The sequence below is a fragment of the Canis lupus genome, chromosome 7 (assembly GCF_003254725.2).
Source record: "Canis lupus dingo isolate Sandy chromosome 7, ASM325472v2, whole genome shotgun sequence".
Taxonomy (NCBI): Eukaryota; Metazoa; Chordata; class Mammalia; order Carnivora; family Canidae; genus Canis; species Canis lupus.
In genome coordinates this window covers 65701070-65724636 of record NC_064249.1, presented here as the reverse complement: position 1 = coordinate 65724636, position 23567 = coordinate 65701070, and the positions used below count along the sequence as shown (strand labels likewise).

Genomic DNA, 23567 nt, shown 5'->3' with positions numbered 1-23567 from the left:
TGTATACGGAAAAGAAAAGAAAAACCAAACTCAGAAGGAAAATCAGTTGAAAAATGGCTGGAATGGCCTGGATTTTCCTCTATCAGCTATGTGTTCCATAGTTTCTCAGTGATCTTTATTTTTCTACTCCTTAACAAAATGTAACTAAAGTAGAATAAGCCTCCTGAATACAGTGATACCAAACTGAAAGGTACAAAGCCTGAGAGTAGTATCAGATGATCAGATCAATTTAATTAGCGCCTCCCACCCCTTCTATCTAATGCCAGTCCACAGTTGCCCGCCTTCATGGCCTCATCTTTTAACTCACTCCCATCTGTTACCAGAAAGAAATTCCTAGGCAGGGGGTACTGTTGTGGACTGGGATACTTTTCTCAGGGGATGAGTAAACTCATCTCAGGGGATGAGTTTACTATCTCTGTCCTGTAGAAGATGTTGGAGTCTGCTGCTGGCATTTGTAAGGGAGAACTACAAGGAATGTTTCTTCTTCAAAGGAACCAAGAGCAAGGAAAGGATCTATAAGTGTCTCACCCCATTCCTTCCTATCATAATGCAATAAATAAAATCCTCACTGCTGGTATGTAGAAAAAGCCTGAGACCTTTAATGAATGGCAGGACTTCAAGTTGGTGCGCAAAAATGTTCTTTCCTGCAAATTATTTAGCTCTGGGGAACAGCTGGGTCACACAAGAAATTGAAATTTGTTGTGGTACATGCAAGTCTATTACAGTACAGTTATCGGTAATAATAGTTCACACTTACGGAGTGCTTGCTATGTGCCAGGTACTCTTAGCACTCTACCTATAAGAAATCATTCAATCCCCTTAACAATCCTGAAAGGGGGAGGTACTTTTATCATCCCCATGTCACAGATGAGAAAACCGAGGCACAGAGAGGGTGAGGCAATTTGCCCTGGTCACACAGTTAGAAAGTGGTGGCGTCAGGATTCCAACAGAGGTAATTCCTTCAGTCCGTGGACCAGAATGACTCCCTTCTTTACAAACTCACTGTGAAGGCTAGAGGACAATGTGAGCCTGGGCACATTTGCAGAGAAAGGATCAAGCATCCCTCTCCATCTTCGAAGCTGTCTGTGGTACTTTGCCTAACCGGCTCTACAGAAGCGCCAACCTTCTAGACTGTAAACACTTCAAAATTAGTTGCTAACCCTTCTTCTTTGTGGAGTATATACGCAGTGCTATTGGGCAAGTGCAGGAAACTGGAGGGCTGCATATGGGCAGACAACTCTTGGTTCTGATTCTCTGCATATTTTCAACATGACTGAGTGCAGAGGTTGTAATTCTGGGTGGCAAATGCAGTAGTTTTTTATTTGAGGGGGCACTTTCCCCTCTTTAATTGACTTAAAGGAGCATGAGTTACTTAGCAGATCTCTAAAAGCTTATCACCTCCTTTTCTGCTTCCCCTTAGCACTCCCCCCTCCACCTCCACCTGGCCCAAGAAAAGTAAAACAGAAAGGTCTCTGAGCTGAGACCAGCTCTGTGGCAGTGGCATCTGGACTCTGACCCTAGAACTGGCATTGTCTGCACATCTAGTGATACCAGCAAACCCCAGGGGAAGCCCAGATCCTGTCTGTCTAGTGTGTTGGAAATTTATGTATCTCTTCCACCTTTTGGGGAGCAGAAATGATCCCTTTCCTTCTGATGCCCTGATTTTCCCTATCCCTGGAGGCTGGGTGAGGGGGAAGGATTAGATAAGGTGGAAGGGTTTGGAGTTCACCTTATTTGGAGTGGGGCCATGAGAAAAGAGAGGCTTCTTTAACATCCGGGGCCCAGCATGAGGTGACGAAACCGAAGATGTTGGTTTGCCCTTTGGAATTCAGAGTCCAGTCTCCAACTTCACCATAGAACATGGGGGGCAGCATAAGATACGGAAAGAATCCCCACTGCAGGGAAGCCAATGCAGTCTCTCTAATCTGCCACCCCAAGGTTCTTATCCACCCATACTGCAAAGAGGTAGAAAAGGCTTAGGTGAGCCTAGAGTGGGGAAAGCTACCTCTACAGGGGGGAAAAGAAATGACTTGCAGAACCCCCCCAAAAAACATGGCACCTGGCTCCCCAAGACCAGTTCCCAGTCCTGGGTCAGGAAAGTGGATATTGCCTGCTTCACCTTTAGTGAGAGGGAAGGGAGCACTCTCCGGGCAGGGCCTCCACCCAGCTGGCAGCCCTAGGCTTTGTGTAGTGATGCCAGCAGTAATTAATAATGACAATAAATATCACACTTCATAACCAAACCCAACCTGGCGATGACTGAATCATGGGACCTCTGCCTCCCACCTGCGTGCTGGCAGTCCCCACCCTCCCCATCGGCCTCAGTCTCCTTTGGATGCCCAGTTCCACCCACCAGGTTCTGACCGGCGGCCGGCGGAGGAGGCCGGGGACTCAAAAGTTCTGCTCCCTGGGACCAGAGATTTGGAGGAACTCCGACCCTAGGCAAAACCGCAGGGGGTCGGGGGAGAGTGGGAAGGCAGGGGTGGGGTGACCGGAGTATTATTATTCAGCATCAGAAAATAATCAAAACGGGATAGTAACTCAGGCCCTCCTGAGCTGGGTTTAGATTTCCTGCCAAGCGCAGGGGCTCTGCTTTGGGAGCCCAGGCCCCTGGAGCCCGGAGTGCCACGGCTCCGGGGGACCCCGAGGCCTGGGCACCTCCACGTTCCCGGTGCAGCAGCCACAGGTCGCGCCGGGCCGGTGGAGGTCTGGCCCGCGGCGCGGAGATGCCAGGCTGTCGGGACGCACCAGGCCGGGGGAGGGCGGCCGGCGCCGGGCGGAATGTCTTTATCGGGATCAGAGAGCCACGGGCTTCTCCTTCGCTTCTCTAAGCGATCGCGGATAGACACCTTTCGATCTTTTGCCAGGCATCTTGGCCCTTAATAGCTAAATTTATTTGGTTTAAAGCGGCCTTGGGAGAAGCAGGGAGGCAGGCTCTTTCGTCGGTCATGGGTGGCCTAGATAACAAGCTTTAAAAGAGAGAGGGAAGAAGAAAGTAAAAAGGTTAATGGACCAGGGGAGGGCGAGGAGGCGCCCAGCGTGCGGCTTCGCGGCGACCCTCCTCCGGCCGCCCCTTATCGCGGCGCTGACTTACCCGCGGCGCAGGCAGCACATTAAGTCACGTAAACAGCGCGCGGGGAGGAATGCCACCGCGGTGACCTCGCGCGCCGCCGCCGCCGCCGCCGCCGGCCCACCTCCGCGCCGGGCAGGCGGCCGCCGGGGGCGCGCGGGGGCGCCCGGGGCTGCGGGGCTGCGGGGGGCGCCCGGGGCTGCGGGGCTGCGGGGGGCCCCCCCGGCCCGGCGTCCGCGCTGCGAGTTCCTCGCCCCGAGTGACCCGCGGCGGGCGGAGGGGGCGGGGAGCCACGCCAGGAGGTGGGGGCCACCCGTTCCCTCCGCTGCCGACTCTTCGCGCTCCCGCCGCCACCACCTGACATGTCTAAACAGTACTTTCGGGGTTTCCAGAATTAAAAACAAAACAAAACAAAAAAACGCAAAAAAAAAAAAAAAAAACCAACAACCCCCAAACAACCCGTTTCCCCCCCCCATCCCCCCCTCAAACGGGATCAGAACTCTCTGGACGCGCCTGCATCGGATTGACAGCCGCTGAGTCGCGAGACAGGCCGCCCCGACCCGATTATTGGGCCGGGAGGATGGCTGGGGCGGGGGTGGGGGCGGGGGTGGGCCGGGGTGACCCTTGTCCTTCGGCACAAGCATCCCAGGGACTGGGAGGAATCCGGTATAGACGAGAAGGCCCCAGAGATCTGGCTTTTCAAACGCTCTCAATGGGAAACCATGTTTTTAAGTCAGAAATTGTACTGTTCCTTTCTGAAACGTCGCTGGAGCAGCGAGGAGCTTTGTGAACTGACAACACGATGGGCTTCAGCTTGCAGGGGTAAAGGCGTGTCGTTCCGCGGGTCTCCGCCCGGGTCTTGAAGCTCCTCTGGAAGCAGGGCGCGACCGGGTCCCCAAACATCCCTTCGCTTTTGGCAACAAAGCCTCCGCCCCCTGCCCAATTGGCTGCTTTATTCTGGCTGGATTTGAACCGCGAATAGTAGTGTGGCGCGACCCAAATGAATCAGCCCTGGGGACAGGTCGCGTCCCAGAGCCAGCAGCTCTCGGAGGACGAGGAGGGCGGCTCGAGGACGGAAGGCTCACTCCGAAGGGGCCACTCCCTGAGTCTAGATAGTCGGGAGAGAAATAATTTCGTTTCAGATTAGCAAACTCACCAAAAAGGAGACCGGCAGAAGGAAAAGGAAAGGAAAAAAGAAAGGGGGAGTGGGGGAAGACCCATGAAGAAAATAGAACTTCTAAGAGAAAGGGACTTCTCCAGCTCTAGGGTTCCTCCCTAGTTTAGGGAGCACTTTTTCCCACTGAGTCCCCCTACCTAGACCAGCTGCAGTGCTCAAAGGAAACCCGGAGCGCGGGACCTGGGGTCCCTCAGGGGGTGGCTTTGAAAATGTGCCGCTCCTGCCCGGGGATGTTTTCCCCAGGGCCAAATCCAATGCATTGGGAAAATGGTAAACTGGATGGGTCAGTCTGGCATCCCTGCCTTTCTGTCTGAACAAACTCTGCGGGATAAACAGTTTTGTTTTGTTTTAAAGTTAACTGAAGAGAAAAACATTTTACCATCCATTCCTCCCTTTAGTTGGAAAACCAGTCTAAAAAAATTGTGACGGTGCATAGGAGCAAATTACAACCTCCCGCCCTTGTTTTAGGCAGTTTTAAAAAGAGATTGGGAATCTGGAAATTAAAATGCCGGGTCCCTTCTGGAGCCCTTAGGAACTATAGGCTGCCGGCCGAGTTGGTCAGAGTCTGCCTGGCTGCTCACCTCTGTTCCAGCGGTGCCAGAGCCAGCTGCTGCGAGCTGGAGCTGCGGGAAAAGCAGGTCCCTGGGGGTTTAGCTATTGTCCAAGGAAATTCACCCAGACACCTTCATACTTGCTGATATAAAGAAACACACTCAACAGGAATCAGGTTCCGGGCTAGGTCTCCTCAGGGCTCAGGCTTGGAGGCCGTTCACAGCTTGGAATTTAACTTAGACAGAGGATTTTTAAAAACTCATCTCCATTAGAAATCACCTCACTGAGATATGAATTAAGGAAAAAAAAACCTCCTCTGCTTTTAAGAGTAAACCTGAAAATCATTTCAAAACAGTTGGACTCAAAAGAAAGTCAAATGTCCACAACGTTTCTGTAACTGCTTGCAAATGAGACTCTAAAAAACTTCAGTCTACTTAAAAATTTGGTCGGAACTCACGTAACCCCCTGTTCCCCCCCGCCCCCCCAAAAAAGGTATTGGAAGCCCTGGCCAGTGTTAAGCGGAAGGCGGACTCCAGGTCATTTCTTCTGCTAGTCCCATTCGATCGAACTCAGGTTAAATTTTAAAGCCCTGAATCCTGCTCCGGTGGCCAATCTCTGTTCCAGAGTTTTCTACCTTCACTCCACCCGAATTGAGGCCACATTGAAACTGGGAGCCACCACAGTGATTGGGGGAAGCAAAGAGGCATGTAATAAAAATGACTAAATTGGATGAGAACGGTTTATGGACAGTTGTAATAGCAATTTAGAATTCAGAAGTGTTTAGCAGCAATTTACAACGAAGAATGGGGAAAAAAAAGCAACCAAGAGTTCTCGCCAACTTCCTCGATTCCGCTTCTTCCCCTCACTGCCAGGGCCTGTCCCCTTTCCCCCGTTGGACACACAGGTTCACAGCTCATAATTATATTGAGAGGAAACATACTTTTAACGATGGGGGTCTCACAATCTCTCAAAATCATATTTTACAATGCCTCTAGCTACGCCCGTTCAACTCTGCTTAGGCTCCTCTCCCTTCCCCAAATGGAAAAAGACAAAATAGAAGAAGAAGAAGAAGAAGAAGAAGAAGAAGAAGAAGAAGAAGAAGAAGAAGAAGAAGAAGAAGAAGAAAGAAGAAGAAGAAGAAGAAAGAAGAAGAAGAAAAAGAAGAATAATAAGAAAAGACAGAAAAAGAGAGAGCCCAAATGCTTTCAGGGAGACTGACCTTTAGAAAATCATTTACTTCGATTCACCTGGGGAAAAAAAAAATGTAAAAATCCATCCTCCCAAAGCAAATTCTCTGTCCGCTGCCTTCTGGGGTCACATCTGTCGGAAGAAATCTTTTTGTGAGCGAAAGGGACCGAGACATATATCACTGCTCCTGCGGCGGATGAACCTGCGGCCGCGCGCCTCGCTGCTGACAGATCCGCGCTGATAACCCCGCGACGTTCATTTCCAGTCCCTTCGCCGGCTCGGGACCGTATCAGTTTGTACACAGTTGTGATAACCATTTGGAGGGAGCGAAGAAGGGGTGTGTATGTGAGGGTGGGGGGTGGGGGAGCGGTATTTCCCGCTGGGTCCAGGGAAGGTGAAGTGAACCCCCTCCCTCTTTCCAACGACTTATCCGAGACTTACCTGCAGTTCTCCGGGATAAGCTCAGAGCAAACGGGGACACGAAAACTTGGAAAGCATCTCGGGGTGCGACTGGGGTGGAAGCCCGTTTCATCACGCGCACCTTCCGGGACTAGCCTTTACGTATACAACCCCGAATTCAGAGTTCCCAAGGGTTAGCTGGTAAGTGTCGACGTGAGCTTCCCGAAACCTCCTAGGAATTTAGTCTGTTTCTAAAAAGCCTGGCAGAGATAGGGAGTTGGGCACTGGATTTCCTTCTTTTCCATATTCTTTGGAGCCTCAATCCCCGACGGTCACCACGACCCGAGCCCCAAGGTCTCGAGGAGAGGTCGGGGAGAGTTTAAGGTAGTTCACATACAAAGGCAGAGCAAAAAGCTCTTTTAACGTGGACGAAATAGAGCGGAAGGGCCGCGGAGTAAAGCACTTTCCCCCTCATTCTGGGGGCACATTGACCCGAAAGCTGGCGCGTCCCTCTCGCCGTGGTGGCCGCGCTGGGCTGTGCACAGCCAACTCCTCTCGTGCCGCACCCCCACCCCCCCGCCCCCGTAAGTGCGTGTGTAACTGGGGGCGGAGGAAAGTGCTGCGCAGCCGGATGGGTGTGGGTCGCCAGCCAGGTCAAGCGTTCCGCCACCTCCGCCCCTCCCCGTGCGTCCCGGGGCTCGGCGCCCCCTCGGTGGACTCGCCCCCACTCCCAGGAAGGTCCTCGCAGCTCGGCCCACACCCGCAGGCTGCGCGGCGCTCATTGTCTGCCCCGGCGGCGCGCTCCCCTCCCCCAGCCGCCCGAGGTCCCCTCCCCACCCTCTTTTCTCTCCTCCCCTCGCTCCCTCCTCCTCCTCCACCTCCTCCTCCTCCTCCTCTTCACCTCCAGCGCCCAGCTGCTCGCACAGCGCAGTTCCGACCCACAGCCTGGCACCCTTCGGCGAGCGCTGTTTGTTTAGGGCTCGGATGAGTCCAATCAGGAGCGCAGGCTGCAGTTTTCCGGCAGAGCAGTAAGAGGCGCCTCCTCTCTCCTTTTTATTCACCAGCAGTGCCGCGCAGACCCCGGACTCGCGCTCGCCTGCCGGCGCCCGCAGCCTCTCTCCGCGCTCGAGAGCCCTCTCCGCCGCAGCCGTTCTCCATGCGCAGCGCGCGCCCGAGGTTCGGCTGCTTTCTCGCTCGCTCGGGCTCCCCTCTTTCCTCCCCTCTACCCCCTAACCCGTCGCGGGCCCCTCAGCCCCGGGCTCTCCGGCCCTCTGCGGGCCGCGGTCGGCTGGGAGGGTGTCTCCCTTCTTCTGTCGCGGCTCCCAGGTTCCCGGGACAGACACCGCGGACCAACTTCTGCTGTCTCTTCCTCTCTCTCTGAAGCGCTTATCTGCGCGCAGCCTTATCTCCGACTTATCTGGCGCAAAGGGGCGGGAGCCGGCAGTCAGGCGGGCAGGGAGACTTCTTTCTTGCTATCTAGACCGGGTCTGTGTGTGGGCATTAATTTTAGTATGGTTATCTCCGATGAGCCGAAGCGATCTGGAAAAGCAGCTCGGAGGAGGCCCGCCTGGCTGCATTTCGCCTCCCTTCCCCACTGCCTCCGAGTCTCCCCGTCTCTCTTCCTGCTCTCCCCTTTGGGGTGGCCTCGGCCCCGGGGCGGTCTCACGCCCCCCGCTCCCGCCTCGAGCCCCCCCCCCCCCCGCATTTCCCCCTCCTTTTCTCAGCGCTCCGCTCCACCCCGCTACGTCCGATTCCGGAACGGTCCGGCCTTTCCGCGGCTGGGGATGACCGCGGGGTGGGCGGGGGTGGCCCCGCCGGCGTGAGCGCACGCGCTGGTGGCTGCAGGCGCGAGCCGTGCCTAAGGTGTGCGGCGCCACGGGGAGGAGGGTTGGGCGTGAGACTGCGGCCCCGCGGGCACCCAGCAGTGCCTGGGCCCGGAAGGTCAGAGCCTGCGGTCTCCGCCCCGGCGCCCCACCTTCCCTGGGCTGCAGCACACTTCAGTCTGGAGCTCGCGTTGCGTCCGGTCCAGGGCGGTCCGGGAAGCTCCGGGGAAGCCGGTGTGGGAGAAGGCGGCGGTTTCGTTTTCGGGGACAGGTTGCCTTCCTTTACGCTAACGATTGTCACTCGGGCGGACCTCACACTGAGGCGTCCCGGGCGGGGACTCCCGCAGGGAGGCGGGAGAAGGCAGCGCCGACGAGCACGACTGCTTTAAAAAGTTCTTTTGTGCGCATCGGCCGGGAGAGAGCCACTCTGGGGCGGAAGGACGACCTCGGCGGGTCTCCCCGTCACCCCCGGGAACTGGCGCGCGGAGATGGAGGATGCTGCGGAGGGGGTGGGCGGCCGGGCGAGGGGCCCCCGGCGGTGCAGGCCGGGCAGGGCGGGTTTCCCGGGCCGGGGGGGGGGGACCCCGCGGCGGATACCCAGGCCCCGCTCCCCTCCCCTTCCCCAACACCCCCCACCCGCCCCGCCCCGCCCCGCGCCCGCGCCCGCGCCCGGGCCGGAGACGGGATGTTGGAGGAGCCTCATTAGCTCGAAAAGGCAGTGGGAGCGAGGTGCCGTGCGGCCTGCGCGTTTGGTGACCCTTTTTGATTTCTCCTCCCGTCCCCGCCTCCCCCCACCCAGCCTCAGGAGCTAGGAGTCGGCTTGGAGAGGCGCCGGACCGTGGATGGCCTTGACTGACGGCGGCTGGTGCCTGCCGAAGCGCTTCGGGGCCGCCGCCGCGGACGCCGGCGACTCCGGAGCCTTTGCAGCGCGGGAGCGCTCCTCGCCGCCGTCCCCCATCTCCTCCTCCTCCTCCTCCTGCTGCTCCCGGGCTGGGGAGCGTGGCCCCGGCGGCGCCGGCAACTGCAGGACGCCGCAGCTCGACACGGAGGCGGCGGCGGGACCCCCGGCCCGCTCGCTGCTGCTCGGCCCGTACGCCTCGCATCCCTTCGGGGCGCCCCACGGACCTTCGGCGCCCGGGGTCGCAGGCCCCGGGAGCGCCCTGTCGAGCTGGGAGGACCTGCTGCTCTTCACTGACCTCGACCAGGCCGCGACCGCCAGCAAGCTGCTGTGGTCCAGCCGCGGCGCCAAGCTGAGCCCCTTCGCGCCCGAGCAGCCCGAGGAGATGTACCAGACCCTCGCCGCCCTGTCCAGCCAGGGGCCGGCCGCTTACGACGGCGCGCCCGGCGGCTTCGTGCACTCTGCGGCCGCCGCCGCCGCCGCCGCCGCCGCGGCCAGCTCCCCGGTCTACGTGCCCACCACCCGCGTGGGCTCCATGCTGCCCGGCCTGCCGTACCTGCAGGGGGCCGGCGGCGGGCCCGCCAACCACGCGGGCGGCGCGGGCGCGCACCCCGGCTGGCCCCAGGCCTCGGCCGACAGCCCCCCGTACGGCAGCGGGGGCGGCGCGGCGGGCGGCGGGGCCGCGGGGCCCGGGGGCGCCGGCTCGGCCGCGGCGCACGTCTCGGCGCGCTTCCCCTACTCGCCCAGCCCGCCGGTGGCCAACGGCGCGGCGCGGGACCCCGGGGGCTACGCGGCGGCGGGGGGCGGGGGCGCGGGCGGCGTCGGCGGCGGCGGCGGCGGCGGCCTGGCGGCCATGGGCGGCCGCGAGCACCAGTACGGCTCGCTGTCGGCCGCGCGGCCGCTGAACGGGACGTACCACCACCACCACCACCACCACCCGAACCCCTACTCGCCCTACGTGGGTGCGCCGCTCACGCCCGCCTGGCCCGCGGGACCCTTCGAGAGCCCGGTGCTGCACAGCCTGCAGAGCCGCGCCGGAGCCCCCCTCCCGGTGCCGCGGGGCCCCAGCGCAGGTAAGCGGAGCGCCGCGGCGGAGCGGGGGGCCTGGGCTCCGGGGCGCGCGGGGGTGAGGAGCGGCCAGTCGCCTGGGCCTTGTGCCTGGGGCTTTTCTCTCTGGGCGCCCCGGGAGGACTCGCAGAACTCTGGCGGGGCCACCCGGAGCCCGGCGGACTTGGCGAGGTGCTTCTGTTTGGCCGATTGTTGTTTCAGTTCCTTTCCACGAAGGAGACTTCGTGCGCGTGGACGTGTCAGTGCCTCAGAGAAGCTCGGGGGACGTGAGCAGGGAATGGGATGGGGAGGAACTGACAGGGCCTGAGACTTGTCACAGGCCCCATTTGCCCAAGCACAAGAATAGGACTCTGTGGAGGGCGGGCGTGGGGGGGGGGTCAGTTTAGGAAATGTTGATTCACCCCTCCTCGGATACGGTCTCACCCAGTCCAGCTCCCCAGAGGTGAGGAACTGTGTGTCCCTCAAGGAGAGTATTTAAGAGCTGCCCAGTGGAAAAGAACCTAAGGAGCCGGTTGGCTTCCTCCTAGGTGAGAGGGACAGTAGAGAGGCCACCTGGACTGGCCAGCCTCCTGACTATGCCGAGGAAAGCTGGCGGAGGGGTCCTTTTGCTTGACATCAGCTGAGCAGAACTGTCTGGGGTTGCTGCTGCTCCTGCCCGGCTGCCCCCCACCCCCACCCAGGGACCCTGGAGCTCCCACATCTCTTCTTCCTCCAGAGCTCAGCCCACCGACTTTTCAGTTTTCCGGGCCACCCAGGCTTTCATTCCAGTGTCTGGGGGCAACGCTGGGTGAACTGGGAAAAAAACAGTGGTCAAAATACCTGGAAGCACCCCCATTTTGAAAAGCGTTTTGTGCTCAAGCAGAGGAGGTTATAAACGGTATTGTCCGGCCTGACAAGGCCTCTTGCTCCTTTTCTCGGCAGCTGCAGCATTCTGGGTCCTTCTAGGTGCGTTCTCAGGTCTCTTACTTTGTATTTAACCTGTCTGATAACCCGACAGACTCCTAAGACAACCTTTTGGGTGGGGGATAGGGGCTGTCGTTTGTTTGAGGGGAGGTGTGGGAGTCACAGAGGTGACAAAGAGGCAGGAGGCATGTCAGCCTAAATTATCCTACCTGGTGTCTTCACACTCCAGATCTGGGTTTTTCATGGAGCCTCAGTGCTCGGTTTTTAGGACAAGCCTTTTAGGGGCCCTAACTAGTAGGAGAAAGTGATGAATCGCCAGCCTTGTATTCAAAAGACATACTGGAAATGCCAGGGGCCCCAAAGTGAAGGATGTGTCTTGAACAGCCCTGCTGGTAACACTGGGAGGGTGCAGCAGGCGTTTTGGTAACAAGTTCTTCCTTTCATTCTCTACTTCCTAAGATTCTGGTCTCGGAACTCGCTCTTTTCCTCTGTGAAGCTGGCCCTGGAGACATCTTCACCATTGTGTAGAGTGGGTGTGGAGAGCCCTGCTGAGGAGAGACTTGGGAGCAGAGAAGCATAGGGACGCACGGCTGGTTCCCTGGCCGGAGCTGAGGGACTGGAAGATGAGGAATCTTCAAAGAATGGGAAGGAGGTTGGGGGTTGTTAGGATGAGGCTTTTGTCAGCCAAGAATCCAACCGGGAATCCGAAAGGGTACATGAGTTGGGTTAGGGGCGAGATCCTACAGCTCCACCTGTTTCGGGACATACCTTAGGCTGGTCTCCGTACCCCTCTTCTCCAGTCTTCTGGCATTTCACAGGACTGAGGAAGAGAAGTAGTCCCAAAAGACATAATCGGAGTCTTCCGACGTTTAAAGCAACTTCTTTAATATAGAAAATCTTTTCAGGGGCCGTAAGTGTGCAATTGCAGGCGACTTACAAATTTCATTTTAAACCTAGCTTATTCTTTCACCAACTTTTCAACCTTCTGGATGGGACATTGCAAAGTCAGAAAAATCTTCCATAGATCCAGCATATGTTAAAAACAACCAAAAATGGGAAGGGTTTTGGGAATACACACCTTTTGCTTAAGAGTCTTTTAAGAAAGCAGGAAGCTACTGAGAATCAGCCAGTCTGGGAGTGGGGGAGCAAAAGATCTAATTTTGGTTGTCCTCAGAGGTGTTCTCCTGCAGGGAAACCTTGACCTCCAACCCCTCTTTCTCCTCCTAGCTTCCTAGCTAGATTTCTCCTTCTCCACTTTGATGGTTTAAAAAAAAGCGCCCCCAAAACGGACCGTTGTTGAAGGCACTCTTTTGCCTTCTGTTTGGGCTAAAACCCGAGAGCACTGAGCCTTTTCAATCTACACAGTGTGGAGGACTCCAGCTACCTGCTCCATACACCTCTCCCTGATTTTGGTGGTGGATGGGTGGTAGGGAATCCTGGGGTGATTATGCTGAGTGCTTGAGTCCCTGAGACCAGCGCCCTCCTAACCTCCTGCTGAATTGTGCTCCATTCTTTGGGTCCTGGGATGGCATTCCCTGGCCGTACCCTTCTCCCTGGAGCCTCTTATTTATTTATTTTTTTCCTAGGAATCCAAAGCAGTTGTGTTGGGAGACGATGATGAGTAGGGGGGAAACTGATGAACGAAAGTCCAGTGCAGTCAGATTTTCTAATTGTTAAAAAAAAAGTTTTTCTTATTTTAGTCCGTTGAAGGATTATAGCTGCTTGGTAAGTGGTAGGGAGAAAGTTGGGAGCTCTAGATTCGATTTAATGAAACAAACAAACTTCCTAAATTTTATTTATCCAAAGGGGCTTTTGGTTTTCAGATGACTAAAGAGATTTACCTGGAGAGTTCACACTGTCTTCTCCTGGGAACTTTTATTGTTTCCAGCCTGGGGGAAGGAGGCCAGGCATAGGGCTGGGTTCTCCAGGGAATGCCCCACTCCTCTATCGAGAGGGTCTCTGATAGGTAACATTTTAAAGTCAACAACTAAGACAAATACCTTGTTTAACTTCAGTGTCCTTGAAGTCCTGAGCATTTTACTGATTACCGTAGTCAATAGTGGCTTTTAGGGTGGAGAAGAATAAATCTTTGTGATGTGTTGTAAGTCGCGGTGTCCCCGTGACAACTTTGAACTCCAGTTATGTAGGATGCTAGTTTCTTTTAAACTTATTTCTTGAGGAGGAAAGAGACTTGTTTTGTAGCGTAAATTGCATTAATGGACTTAGAGAGTATTCATGCCCAAAACATATTTAAATATCTTTACAAGTAGTTAGTTGATGGTAGGAACAGGCTGTACACTCCTCGGGAATGAGAAAGAACATAAAGATTTGCTGGCACACATCTTCAAATAAAGCTTTAAAATGTAACATTTATTTACTTTAAAAATTGATTCAGAAATTCTTGGTAAAGCCACATTTGGACATTTAAGTCCTTTATAAATAACCCTAAACAAAAGGCTATTTTTATTTTTTATGAAGTTTATTTTAAAAGCACTTTTTAAATTAGTGAGTACCCATCTCATTTTAGATAGTATTTATTTATTCATATTTAACAAATTTAAGTGGAAGTAATAAATATTACAACTATTTACTCTCAAGATTTTTTTCTTAATAACAGGCTTGGGTTAGTTGTAAACACCAAAAACTAACCAAAAGCAAAATGACAAACGCAATTTAGATAGATTGCCTAAACTGAAGTTCAGTGTAGGAAAATATGAAAGTTTTGTTGAGTGTTACTAAACGATTTTAGTAATGTCCCGAATCAAAAAGATATCAACCGTTCGTAGGAATTTTGCAGATGGAAGCAGTGGAACTCAGAATATTTTAGCGTTTGCTCCTTGTGACATGAGAAGAAAATTTAACATTTATCTCGGTGCTTGTTAATGTTGGTGCGTTTTTCCCCCTTTAGGAGACCGGAGTCATTTTCTAATTAATGGATAAAGTGCCTAAGAACATATTTCTAATTTCACTTGTCCATTTTTTTTTTAATTGGAGGAAAGGAAGGTTGACAGATACAGTAAATACATTAAAATAAAAATTACGTGGGATAAAAGTAATAAGGTAGCCGGCCTGTATCCCAGGATATCTGTGGGTCTGGTTGCAGGGGTCAGTGATCAGCGTTGATATTGTATGGCTGGCTGGGGTTTGGCAGGTGGTCCACTGTAATTATGATGGATTTCAGTTTTGAAACGCTTGGGAACAGCGGGAAAGGAGGGGTCAGGGGACCCAAACCAGCTTGCCCACAGCTCTCCATTCCGAGGTCCTTGGAGACCAGGCAGATGAGATGATTCGGGCTCGGCCTCCAGCACCATCTCCTGCCACTTTTCTTGGGGTTCTCCCGGGCGCGCCCAGGGCTGCAGAAGTATTGGATACAGGCTCAGCGGATCGATAGAGAGACTACGGCCGGCTCCGGGCTCGGCCGCCGAGCGCGCGGGGAAGGAAGGGCGCGGGCGCGGGCGGAGGCGGAGGCGGGCGGGAGCTGGGGCCCGGGCTGCAGGGGGCCGGGGAGCCCGGGAGGGGCGGGAGGGCCCGGGCTGCAGGGGGCCTCACCGGGGCTCCCGTCCCCGCTCTCGCCGCAGACCTGCTGGAGGACCTGCCCGAGAGCCGAGAGTGCGTGAACTGCGGCTCCATCCAGACGCCCCTGTGGCGGCGGGACGGCACCGGCCACTACTTATGCAACGCCTGCGGCCTCTACAGCAAGATGAACGGCCTCAGCCGGCCCCTCATCAAGCCGCAGAAGCGCGTGGTGAGTGCGAGCGCCGCCCTCCGCTGCGGCCCGGGCGCCCCCGCGGGAACAGGTGCGGCGGGGACCCAGCTGCGCCCTTCCCGCCCGCGAGCGCGCGAGGCCGGGGGGCGAAGACCGCCCTTCCCCACGTTCCCACCTAGGGCAGGATGTCTGTCAGCGCGGGACCAGCAACGTGTAGGGGGCTACCTTGTTTTTTTTTTTTTTTTTTTTTTTTTAAAGTCTGTGTTTATATATATAATCTCTAGATGTACTTCTAAATGCACTAGAATCATTCTGGAAGGAGACACAAGAAATTAGTAATGACGGTAACCTCTGGGGAGAAAAAACTGAGTATACCGAAACCAGGTCAGATGAAGGAAGGAGATGTTTTTCACTATGTACTGTTTGGTCTGGTTTGGATTTTATTTTTGAGACTCGAACCCCCTCCCTCTCGCCTTAGAGTATCACAACCACAAACCCACACTCCCTTTCCCCTACACCCTCATTCAGGGTTCCTTTGATTCTGTTCCTTATACTTTTGGATCCCTTTTACCTCTCCTCCTGGGAATGAGACAGCTTGTAGCCCCAAATTCCATCTTTTGGATTGTCTTTGAGTTTGATCAAAATTTACTCTAACCTTTGTTATTTTGAAATCTAGCTGTTCAGAAAACTGCATAGCACTTGAGGGGAAAAAAAAATGCAGTCTTATGTGCTTCCCAAGTTGGGGATTTTCACCAATCCAAACACATTTTTAAATGTATTTTATGTGTTTTAAATTCTGGGAATTCTGATTTTTTTTCAGGGATAAATCTCTTCAGAGTTAGGTGTGGTTTTAGGAGAGGGCATTTACTGCTGTAGTGATTAGAGAAAATAAATGAAAGTGTTCACAGGCCCCACTGTAGGGCTAACATTTGTTTAACCAAGCACTCATACTCTTAATACCTTTTAAAGTAAAATATTTTACAGTGAGATGCCAGACATCTTAAGTATCCAAGTAATTTATTTAATTGTTATACTGTAATTAGCAGGAACAAATGCTACACATGTTGTTTGTGTTAAATAGATTAGGGTGAAATTGCATCACAATGGAAGTCTGACACCTTAAAGAGAAGCAATTAGTTTTATGGTTGTTTTGTTTTTAATGCATTTAAAATAAAGTGGCTGAGGTTAATTTAATGTATGTGCCTTAAACTTGTTACAACCTCCTGCAGCTTGAAATTGTCTTCAGAGGGCATCCTTAACTTCAGCATCTGACTCCCTATGGTTTTCATTTCTTATGCATCATATTAAAAAAGTAGTGGCCAGAAACTATGCCAAGAAGTTTGTCGTTTTGGTGTGTCAACAGTGAAACTGATTTTTTTTTTTTTTTTGAAAGGTACATTGAGCTGAATACTAGCTGAGTTCAGCAAGATAACCTTTTCTTGAGATTGAGGGAAAAACTGGTAGAAGAGTAGCTGATTAAGTTCTAGTTGCATTCTAAATTTGATCTAGTAACATCCATTATTTAGATAGTGCCATTTGTTTTGTGCACTTACCAGTAAAAATAACTTAACAAAAAAGAGTTTTTGACATCTTCAATTTGTTGGTTTCCCTTCTGTGTGGCAGGTGTCTTGGCCATGACCAAGGTCAGCCATTGTGCTTTGTAAATGGGTTATAAATGATACCAATTGAAGGGTGTGTTCATCAATTAGTTCTTGTGGGCTTCTTATTTATGGTTTTGATGGATCTAGCTTAGTTCTCAGAATGTTGAACCCAAGTTTGTTTAGCTAGCAGTCCAGAACCAATCACTGTGAATTTGAACTTGTAATATATTGCAAAATAAGAGATTTATGGTGTAACTTGAATTCCTTGTCAGTGATGAATATAACTGAGATCACTTGTTACAAGGAACTTTTATAACCCATTCACCTTCATTTCACATGTTTATGGAGACTGGCTTCACTTATGATTTGCAGTTGACGGTCATAAAGTTCTTTGTTATAATGGTAAATTCTGATAACAAGTTTACTTCACATTGGCTTCAAATTCCACTGGAAACTGTCATAAATGACCTGTTTATAAAATGAACCTTCTTGTCCCTAGTTTACTGATTTCACGTTTATGAAGAAAAAGGAGTGCTCTCCTAGGAAATTATTTTAAAAGAAAGAAACAAATCTCGACATGCAAAAAGTTTTGTTTTTATCATTTTAACAAAACAGTTCCACAGATGGTTTGCCTGTCAGCCAAGCATGTTCATTTCAACCAAAAGTCAAATCGATTTTTCTTAGCATTGACTTCTTACAAATGTTGTAGTGCTAAGGGTTTGCCAGTGTCTGCTTGTTTTTATGACTTGTCTGTAAAGAATAATGCTACAGTCATCAATAGGATGTGAATTGTAAATGCAAAATTCAATTTTATCTTTTAAATATGTCGGCAAAGGATTTGATAAATCTGTCCTTTAGCCTGTGAATATTCAACACACCCCCAGTTCGTATTTTTGTTATACAAGACTATTCTTTTCTGAAATTAATTGATGTAGCTAACTTACCAAATTCTGTTGAAAAAATTTTCGACTTATTTTGATCCTTGGATTTTTCCCTCACAGCTTCTTTACTGAAGTCATAATACTGTTTTAGTTGCCTTTCTAGGTAATTTAAAAACAAATATAGATTTTGGCCTTTTGGAGAGAAACTTATACTAGCTTAAACTCTTCTTTATCACTCACACACAATTTAGATGAGATAAATTCCCTCTTAAGGATGTTATGGGCATAAAGGTCACATGGAAATCGGAATGACAGTGCCTTTTCTAATATTTAAATCTTTGTATGAACAGAAGCTGAATACTGTACTGATAGGACAAAGAAAATATATCCCTATCACCGTAAATAAGACTGCCAGCATTAAAACAGTGCCACAAAATTTGCTTATACTTTGTAAAAAGAATAATACGAAAACTTAGAGGCAGCAGGCAACCTTGCAAATTATGATATGTATTACAATATATTTCTTTATAAAAATTTTGTACATTTTACAAGATCCGTTTCTTTATACCTGTCAGTATATCTACCTGACTGCCTGCCTTTGTAAAGTTTTTGGGTTATTCCTCTGCACATGTCTGAGAAATAGACTTGATTACAAATGACAAGTGGAGACCACCCAAAGCCACTTAGGACACTGGCAGGCAGTTTGTGATTGTGTTTCGTGACTCTTATAATTCAGACCTGAAAACAGTGAGCGCAGTTATTGGCCAACATTGTCCGGGTTATTCTGTACGCTGGGAGAATAATCTGGAGCAAACCAAACACTGTGGGATGGAGCACCCTACATAAAATTCCAGTTTCTTGGTTCAAGAAGTTCAGTCTAATCAGACTTTAATTTTTTCCCTATATTTTAAAATTATTGTAAATAAAAGATCCATGCTTGTTGATGACAGGGAAATGATACGTTGATGTATGTGGCATATACATAAAGTCATTCATATCTGTACACTTTCTTCTACCTTTTAGCCTTCCTCCCGGCGGCTTGGATTGTCTTGTGCCAACTGTCACACCACGACCACCACTTTGTGGCGCAGAAATGCGGAGGGTGAACCTGTGTGCAATGCTTGTGGACTCTACATGAAACTCCATGGGGTGCGCCACGTATTCTGCTCATGTGTATACGTGTTTAGAATCTTATTTGTACATAGTTTCAGTTAAAAAAAAAAAACAGCCAAGGAGAGGGGATAAAAGTGAAGAATCTGATTTCCTATATGTACGTTACTGAATTTAGGATGTTATTAATTATAAACCATTATCTTACATATCAGTAAGAAACAAAGAAATGCTGCCAGTTAAACTGCCACATATCCATTTTAAGACATCTCAGTTTTAGAAATGCTAAAATGTGAAAAATGTGCATTTTAGAATCAATAACATAGTAGTAACTTTAAAAATATATATACTTGAAGAAAAAAAAACATGGCACCAACTAGAAATGCATAACTAGTTTATACCTTAACTTTAAACTTTTTGATGCAATCAAGTACATTTATGTAAAGGAGCAATAATATATTTGATAGTTATAGTTAGCAACACTGTCCTTCATTTGGAGGAAACCGTGAAATATTATAAACACATCAATCTTAAAAAGGAAATTAACCTTGTATGTGTAGGAGGAAGAGAATACACAATCTCTTTGCAATAAAAATATGTACCTAGTGGTTTTACTCTGTGATTGAAGTTGTTTAAAACAATAAACAGTAAGTTGAAGGAATAAATTTTCCTTGACAAGTCACCTCATTTTCTCTGAAGGAATCTGCATTTGCTGGGGAAAGTATAGTCTTTGTACAGGTTGGGATCTATTGAGTGTGTATAAAAATTGAGTGAAATTTATGCCAACTTCTTTTAAATGAGGGCTTTCAGTTCTGATGTTGAGTCTTTAGTTAAAGTTGAGTTTTTCTTCAATATAATATTCATTAAACTTAAGGCCTGTTTGAAAATTTTTTTTTTTAGGTGCCTCGACCGCTTGCTATGAAAAAAGAGGGAATTCAAACCAGGAAAAGAAAACCTAAGAACATAAATAAGTCAAAGGCTTGCTCTGGTAAATACAATAAAATGCTATTTGATTGTAAAGTATTGGCCAACTGTAACGGTCGAGTATGTGTGTATTTATGAGGTTAATTTTGACTGTTGCAGGTAGTAGCAATAATTCTGTTCCTATGACTCCAACTTCCACCTCTTCTAACTCAGATGACTGCAGCAAAAATACTTCCCCTACAACACAACCAACAGCCTCAGGGGTAAGTGTTAAAGGAGTATAGACGCTTTCTAAGCTAGTGGGTTGCTTTCTAGTATATTATCACAAGTTTTATCTTATCTGGTAGTACAATAATCTAAACCAACAGTTCAGTTTAGTTAGCTGATACCTAGGAATAGTTTTTAGAGGAGATTACATTTGAATGTCAACAAAATGACAAACCTAAGTACTTTACAAACCTCTTAATTAAGATCTATATCATTTTTTATGGTTAAATTAACCCAAGTAAAAGCAAGAAGTTTTGGTGTGAAGTGCTTGAAGTTGTTTTATTTCCAGGTTTCTGTCTTGAGCTGCTTGTATAGATGTATTTGTGATGTAGATCAAGAACACTATGAACTCAGGTTTTATATATCTCGGTGCCCATGGCATTTAAATTTGCTTATCGTAGCGACTCCATCTTTTTGCCTTTCTTCTCTTCCTTTTTTTTTTTTTTTTTTAAAGTCATTTCAAAAAGCAAAACTCATCATAATGTGTTCTGTGCTGCTGTAGTCACTGATCTTACCCACTGGCCTTCTGCTTGGGGGCCCTTGCCTTCTAAGGCCCCTTCATTGTACCTTGGCTTATTTCAGCCTTGCCACAAGCCTGGGAGCAATTCGCTTTTGAGTAATTCACACCCCTAAGGATAGGGATGCCTGGGCTTGGTGAAGATCACAGTTTCTGTAAAGGGGTGATTGAAACCCAGTTTTCCTTGAGTGTTGAGCACATTCCACCGTAAATTTGTTTTCCAAATTTACCTGGAATGCTCTTTTAATGATCAGGCCTTACCCTAGACCTCAGTGTGATCCGGGGCGAGATCTGGGCCGCAGGACTTTTTTTTAAGGATTATGCTGAGACTGGTTTAAGTCAAAATACCAGCATTAAAATCCCTATTTACTTAGTAATTGTTTTTTACATTTAGCTTTGCCCTGTTTGGGGTACTTTGAAATGCTACAGATTCCTGGGCCCCACCCTGGATTTTCTGAGTCAGAGTCTCTGGGGGTGGGGCTTGGAAGGCTGTGTTTTTGCATAAGCGCCCCAGGTGAAATTGAAACTGTTGCCCTCGAGGTGTCTTTAACCTGGGTTCAGGAACCACAGAGCCGGTTTCTTTTCATTGTATTTTGAATGGCTTAAACAAGCAAAAGGGAAACATTAAAAAATTTAAGTTTGATATTTCTGTCTTTCCTCCATCCCAAATTCTTTTGGCTTTTTCTTTTGCTTTAATGATGCAAGAAGTATGTTCAGTTTCACAAGGCAAAAAGCCTTTCCGTCATTTTCATTTGTTGCAGATAAGGTGTTAAAGAAGGCTTCTAGCCTTTTTAAAGGTGGACTCTGGTGTAAGATTTTTTTTTGTTTATTTATTTATCTTTTACAAAAGGGTTAGTTGTGATTTCAAGAGTCTAAAGTGGTTACTTGTGTGGGAATGAAAAGATAAAGATTATTTAAAAATATTCTTTATGTTCTCAGTCCTCAGCAGCACTTAGGTAGTAGCTAAATGAGGCAGGTAGTAGCTAAACGCCCTGGTTTTTAAAGCACTGGGGGAGCCGTCAGGTTTTTTGGCTTTGGTGTTGGTCTCTTGTAGCTGAAATAATCACTGCCAGCTTTGGGTCACTTTTGTTTGTTAAGGCCGGCTTAAGCCTGGAAAAGGCCAAATTTGAATGATAAATGGCACAGAAATACAGGTATTTGCCCAACAATGGACTTGGGGGACTCGGGGTTTCTTTTGCTCTCATGGTTTTGTGCTGTGTAATTTCAGAACTGGCTATTTGTGAGTCTGATCGGTTGTCCTCACCGGACAGGCGCTGGGGAGAAAGTCGGGGAGGGGTCTGGCTCTGGCCTGCCTGGAAGAGGGGTCTCAGGAGCTATGTTGGCCATCCTCCGCCTGCTTTGTGGGCACCTCCTACCTGGGGCCCCGCATGCTGGAGGCAGCTGGCCGGCCCTCACCCCTCGAAGGAACTCTTCTGTCCTGCGCTGGAGGCCGGGAGGCAGGGCGAGCAGGACTTTGGAGGTTGGTGGAGTCTGAGAGCAGTTCCAGGCGAGGTCTTGGGCTATAAGCCCCCAGCACTCCTTAGCCCAAGCAGCAGCGTGCGTGGGAGCTGGCAGTGTGAACTGCCGACCAGGCAGGGTTTGTGTATGCGCCTGCAGAACCCCAGCGGCCTCAAAGGCTTCCCAGCACCTTTTCCCAGGGCAGGGGGCACAGACTGCCTGCCTTCTCCCTACATACAGGGACCCACTCCCTCTGGCCTGGGTTCCACAGGCACCTGGGCTTTGGGGGTTCCCTAGTCTGCTAGCCCACCACACACGTCTCTAGCAGCCCCTATGTGACATGGCTGTGGTGGGGAACCAGGCCGACAGGACAGAAGCCCATCTGCTGGCTGCCTTTGGAAAGTGTCCCCTCCCAGAATAATTGTAGACCCTAATGGTCTCCCCAGGTGACTACCTATGGAGGAGTGCCCGTGTGTGTGCCCCGTGGTCCCTGAGTACCTTCACGGCCTTCTCTGGGTGGAGACTTGGTTGGTGTGTGCCCTTGGGGGGCGGAGGGCAGGGAGCTCCCTGAGCCACTGGGGGAAGCACTTGAGAAAGGTGGCTGTGCCGACAAGATGTGTCCTTTTTCCCATTTTGGTCACAGTTTATGATGTTGGAGGGCAGCTGGTGTTGTGCCAGGATGATTACAGGATTTGGGGAGGTGCTGTAGGTGAAGAAAATGTTGCATCCGCCTGGCAAGGTTGCGCCTGGTATGCAGTATGCATCACCCTGGTTGGCTCAACGTTTAAGCCTCCTTTGATGTCCCGCTGATCTCCAGTGTGGCCCTGTGGTTGACGTGGTGGAAATGAGTAGTTCAGGGTTATTTCACTTTTAAGAGGGTCAGCCGAGCTACAAAACAGTCATCTCAGGCATACTCCCAGTGGAAGAGCGGAACTGGGGGGGCCACATGGTGTAAGTGGCAACATAGCTGCTTTGCCCATCTTTCCTTAATGGTTGTAATAGCAAGGAAGTCAGATTGTTGCAGTGGTCCACAGCACACCTGCTGTTCCTTTTTAATCCCGCCACCCTCAGAAAAGCAGTGTAGGAGACGATCAGTAGGCGTTCCCAGCAGGCTCCTTTTAAATCCTTCTGTTCCTTCCCTCTCCTGTGGGGGGTAGGGGGCAACAGGTTCCCATGGCTGGTTCCTGAGCTAGCCTGGCAGGACCTGAACGTTCTGGAGGGAGGGTAGTTTTCTGCTGCTGAGAGCAAAGGCTCTAGGGCTCCCTCCTGGGCAGCAGTAAGGTGAGGGCAGGATTCCTAGCATGCAGCATTTGGCATTCTTCCTTGACAAGTGTCTCAGGGGCACGGAAATCATTTTTGTGGTGCTCTGAGGCCTTATGTCTTTCCTTATTTGTCATGAAGCTACAATGTCTTAGCTTTATGTATTTGTTGCTAATTTGTGTTTTAACTTAGAAAGAATGTCGTCTTTTTTCCAAGAGATCTAATGGTCATCAGGTTGCTGACTCAGCTACCTGATGACTCAGTTTCTCTTTGTAGGTTTTCTGTGTGGTGTGTTATGTGTCGGAGACAGAGGGAGGGCAGTGTGTTTCCTCTCTGAGATTGGGAAGGCTGACTGCTATGCAGCCTAGTATTAAAATAGCCCCTGGCTTGTTCTTTTTGAATTTTTGTGATTAAGAAATATGTCACACTTACATTTTGATAGACAGTTGATTATTTTTTGTGCCTTTTGAACTTAAAGATGCATTTTCCAAGAAAAGTCTTATGTACTAAAATTTTCTCTCGTGTAGGTTTACTGAAAAATATGTATTTAGTTGACTTAAATATGTAACAGATTTTCTTTAGCATTTATATTCTTGGTGGATGGTAAGAATATTTAAATCTTTCATTGAATTCCATTTATTGACTAAATCACACTAGGGTTTTTTTGTTCTTATTTAGAAGGGAAATATGGGAACAGTGTTCTATTTTAGCACTTCCCAAATAAGATTTATTTTTTCCAAATAAGATTTCATAATTTCTAAATAT

General features: G+C 50.0%; 1 protein-coding gene and 1 long non-coding RNA gene across 4 annotated transcripts in view; one reads left to right on the top strand and one right to left on the bottom strand.

Moving 5' to 3' along the window:
- Nucleotides 1–577: 577 nt before the first annotated feature.
- Nucleotides 578–3199, bottom strand: LOC118355207 (uncharacterized). Its single transcript, XR_004817223.1, has 2 exons — nucleotides 3095–3199; nucleotides 578–2969 (listed from the first exon to the last, which is right to left on the bottom strand). It is a non-coding gene; the product is annotated as an uncharacterized LOC118355207 (long non-coding RNA).
- Nucleotides 3200–7263: 4064 nt separating this feature from the next.
- GATA6 (GATA binding protein 6) overlaps nucleotides 7264–23567 on the top strand; it is a 32202-nt gene continuing 15898 nt past the window's right edge. The window contains exons 1-6 of one of the 3 annotated variants that reach the window (XM_025429332.3): nucleotides 7264–7562; nucleotides 9009–10180; nucleotides 14657–14823; nucleotides 18290–18415; nucleotides 19277–19364; nucleotides 19460–19563. In XM_025429332.3, coding sequence (XP_025285117.1) covers nucleotides 9052–10180; nucleotides 14657–14823; nucleotides 18290–18415; nucleotides 19277–19364; nucleotides 19460–19563 — 1614 coding nt within the window. In that variant the 5' untranslated portion in view covers nucleotides 7264–7562; nucleotides 9009–9051. Of the gene's footprint in view, nucleotides 7563–8255; nucleotides 8719–9008; nucleotides 10181–14656; nucleotides 14824–18289; nucleotides 18416–19276; nucleotides 19365–19459; nucleotides 19564–23567 lie in introns of those variants that run through there. The other 2 variants (XM_025429333.3, XM_035718785.2) reach the window with 2 other exon arrangements.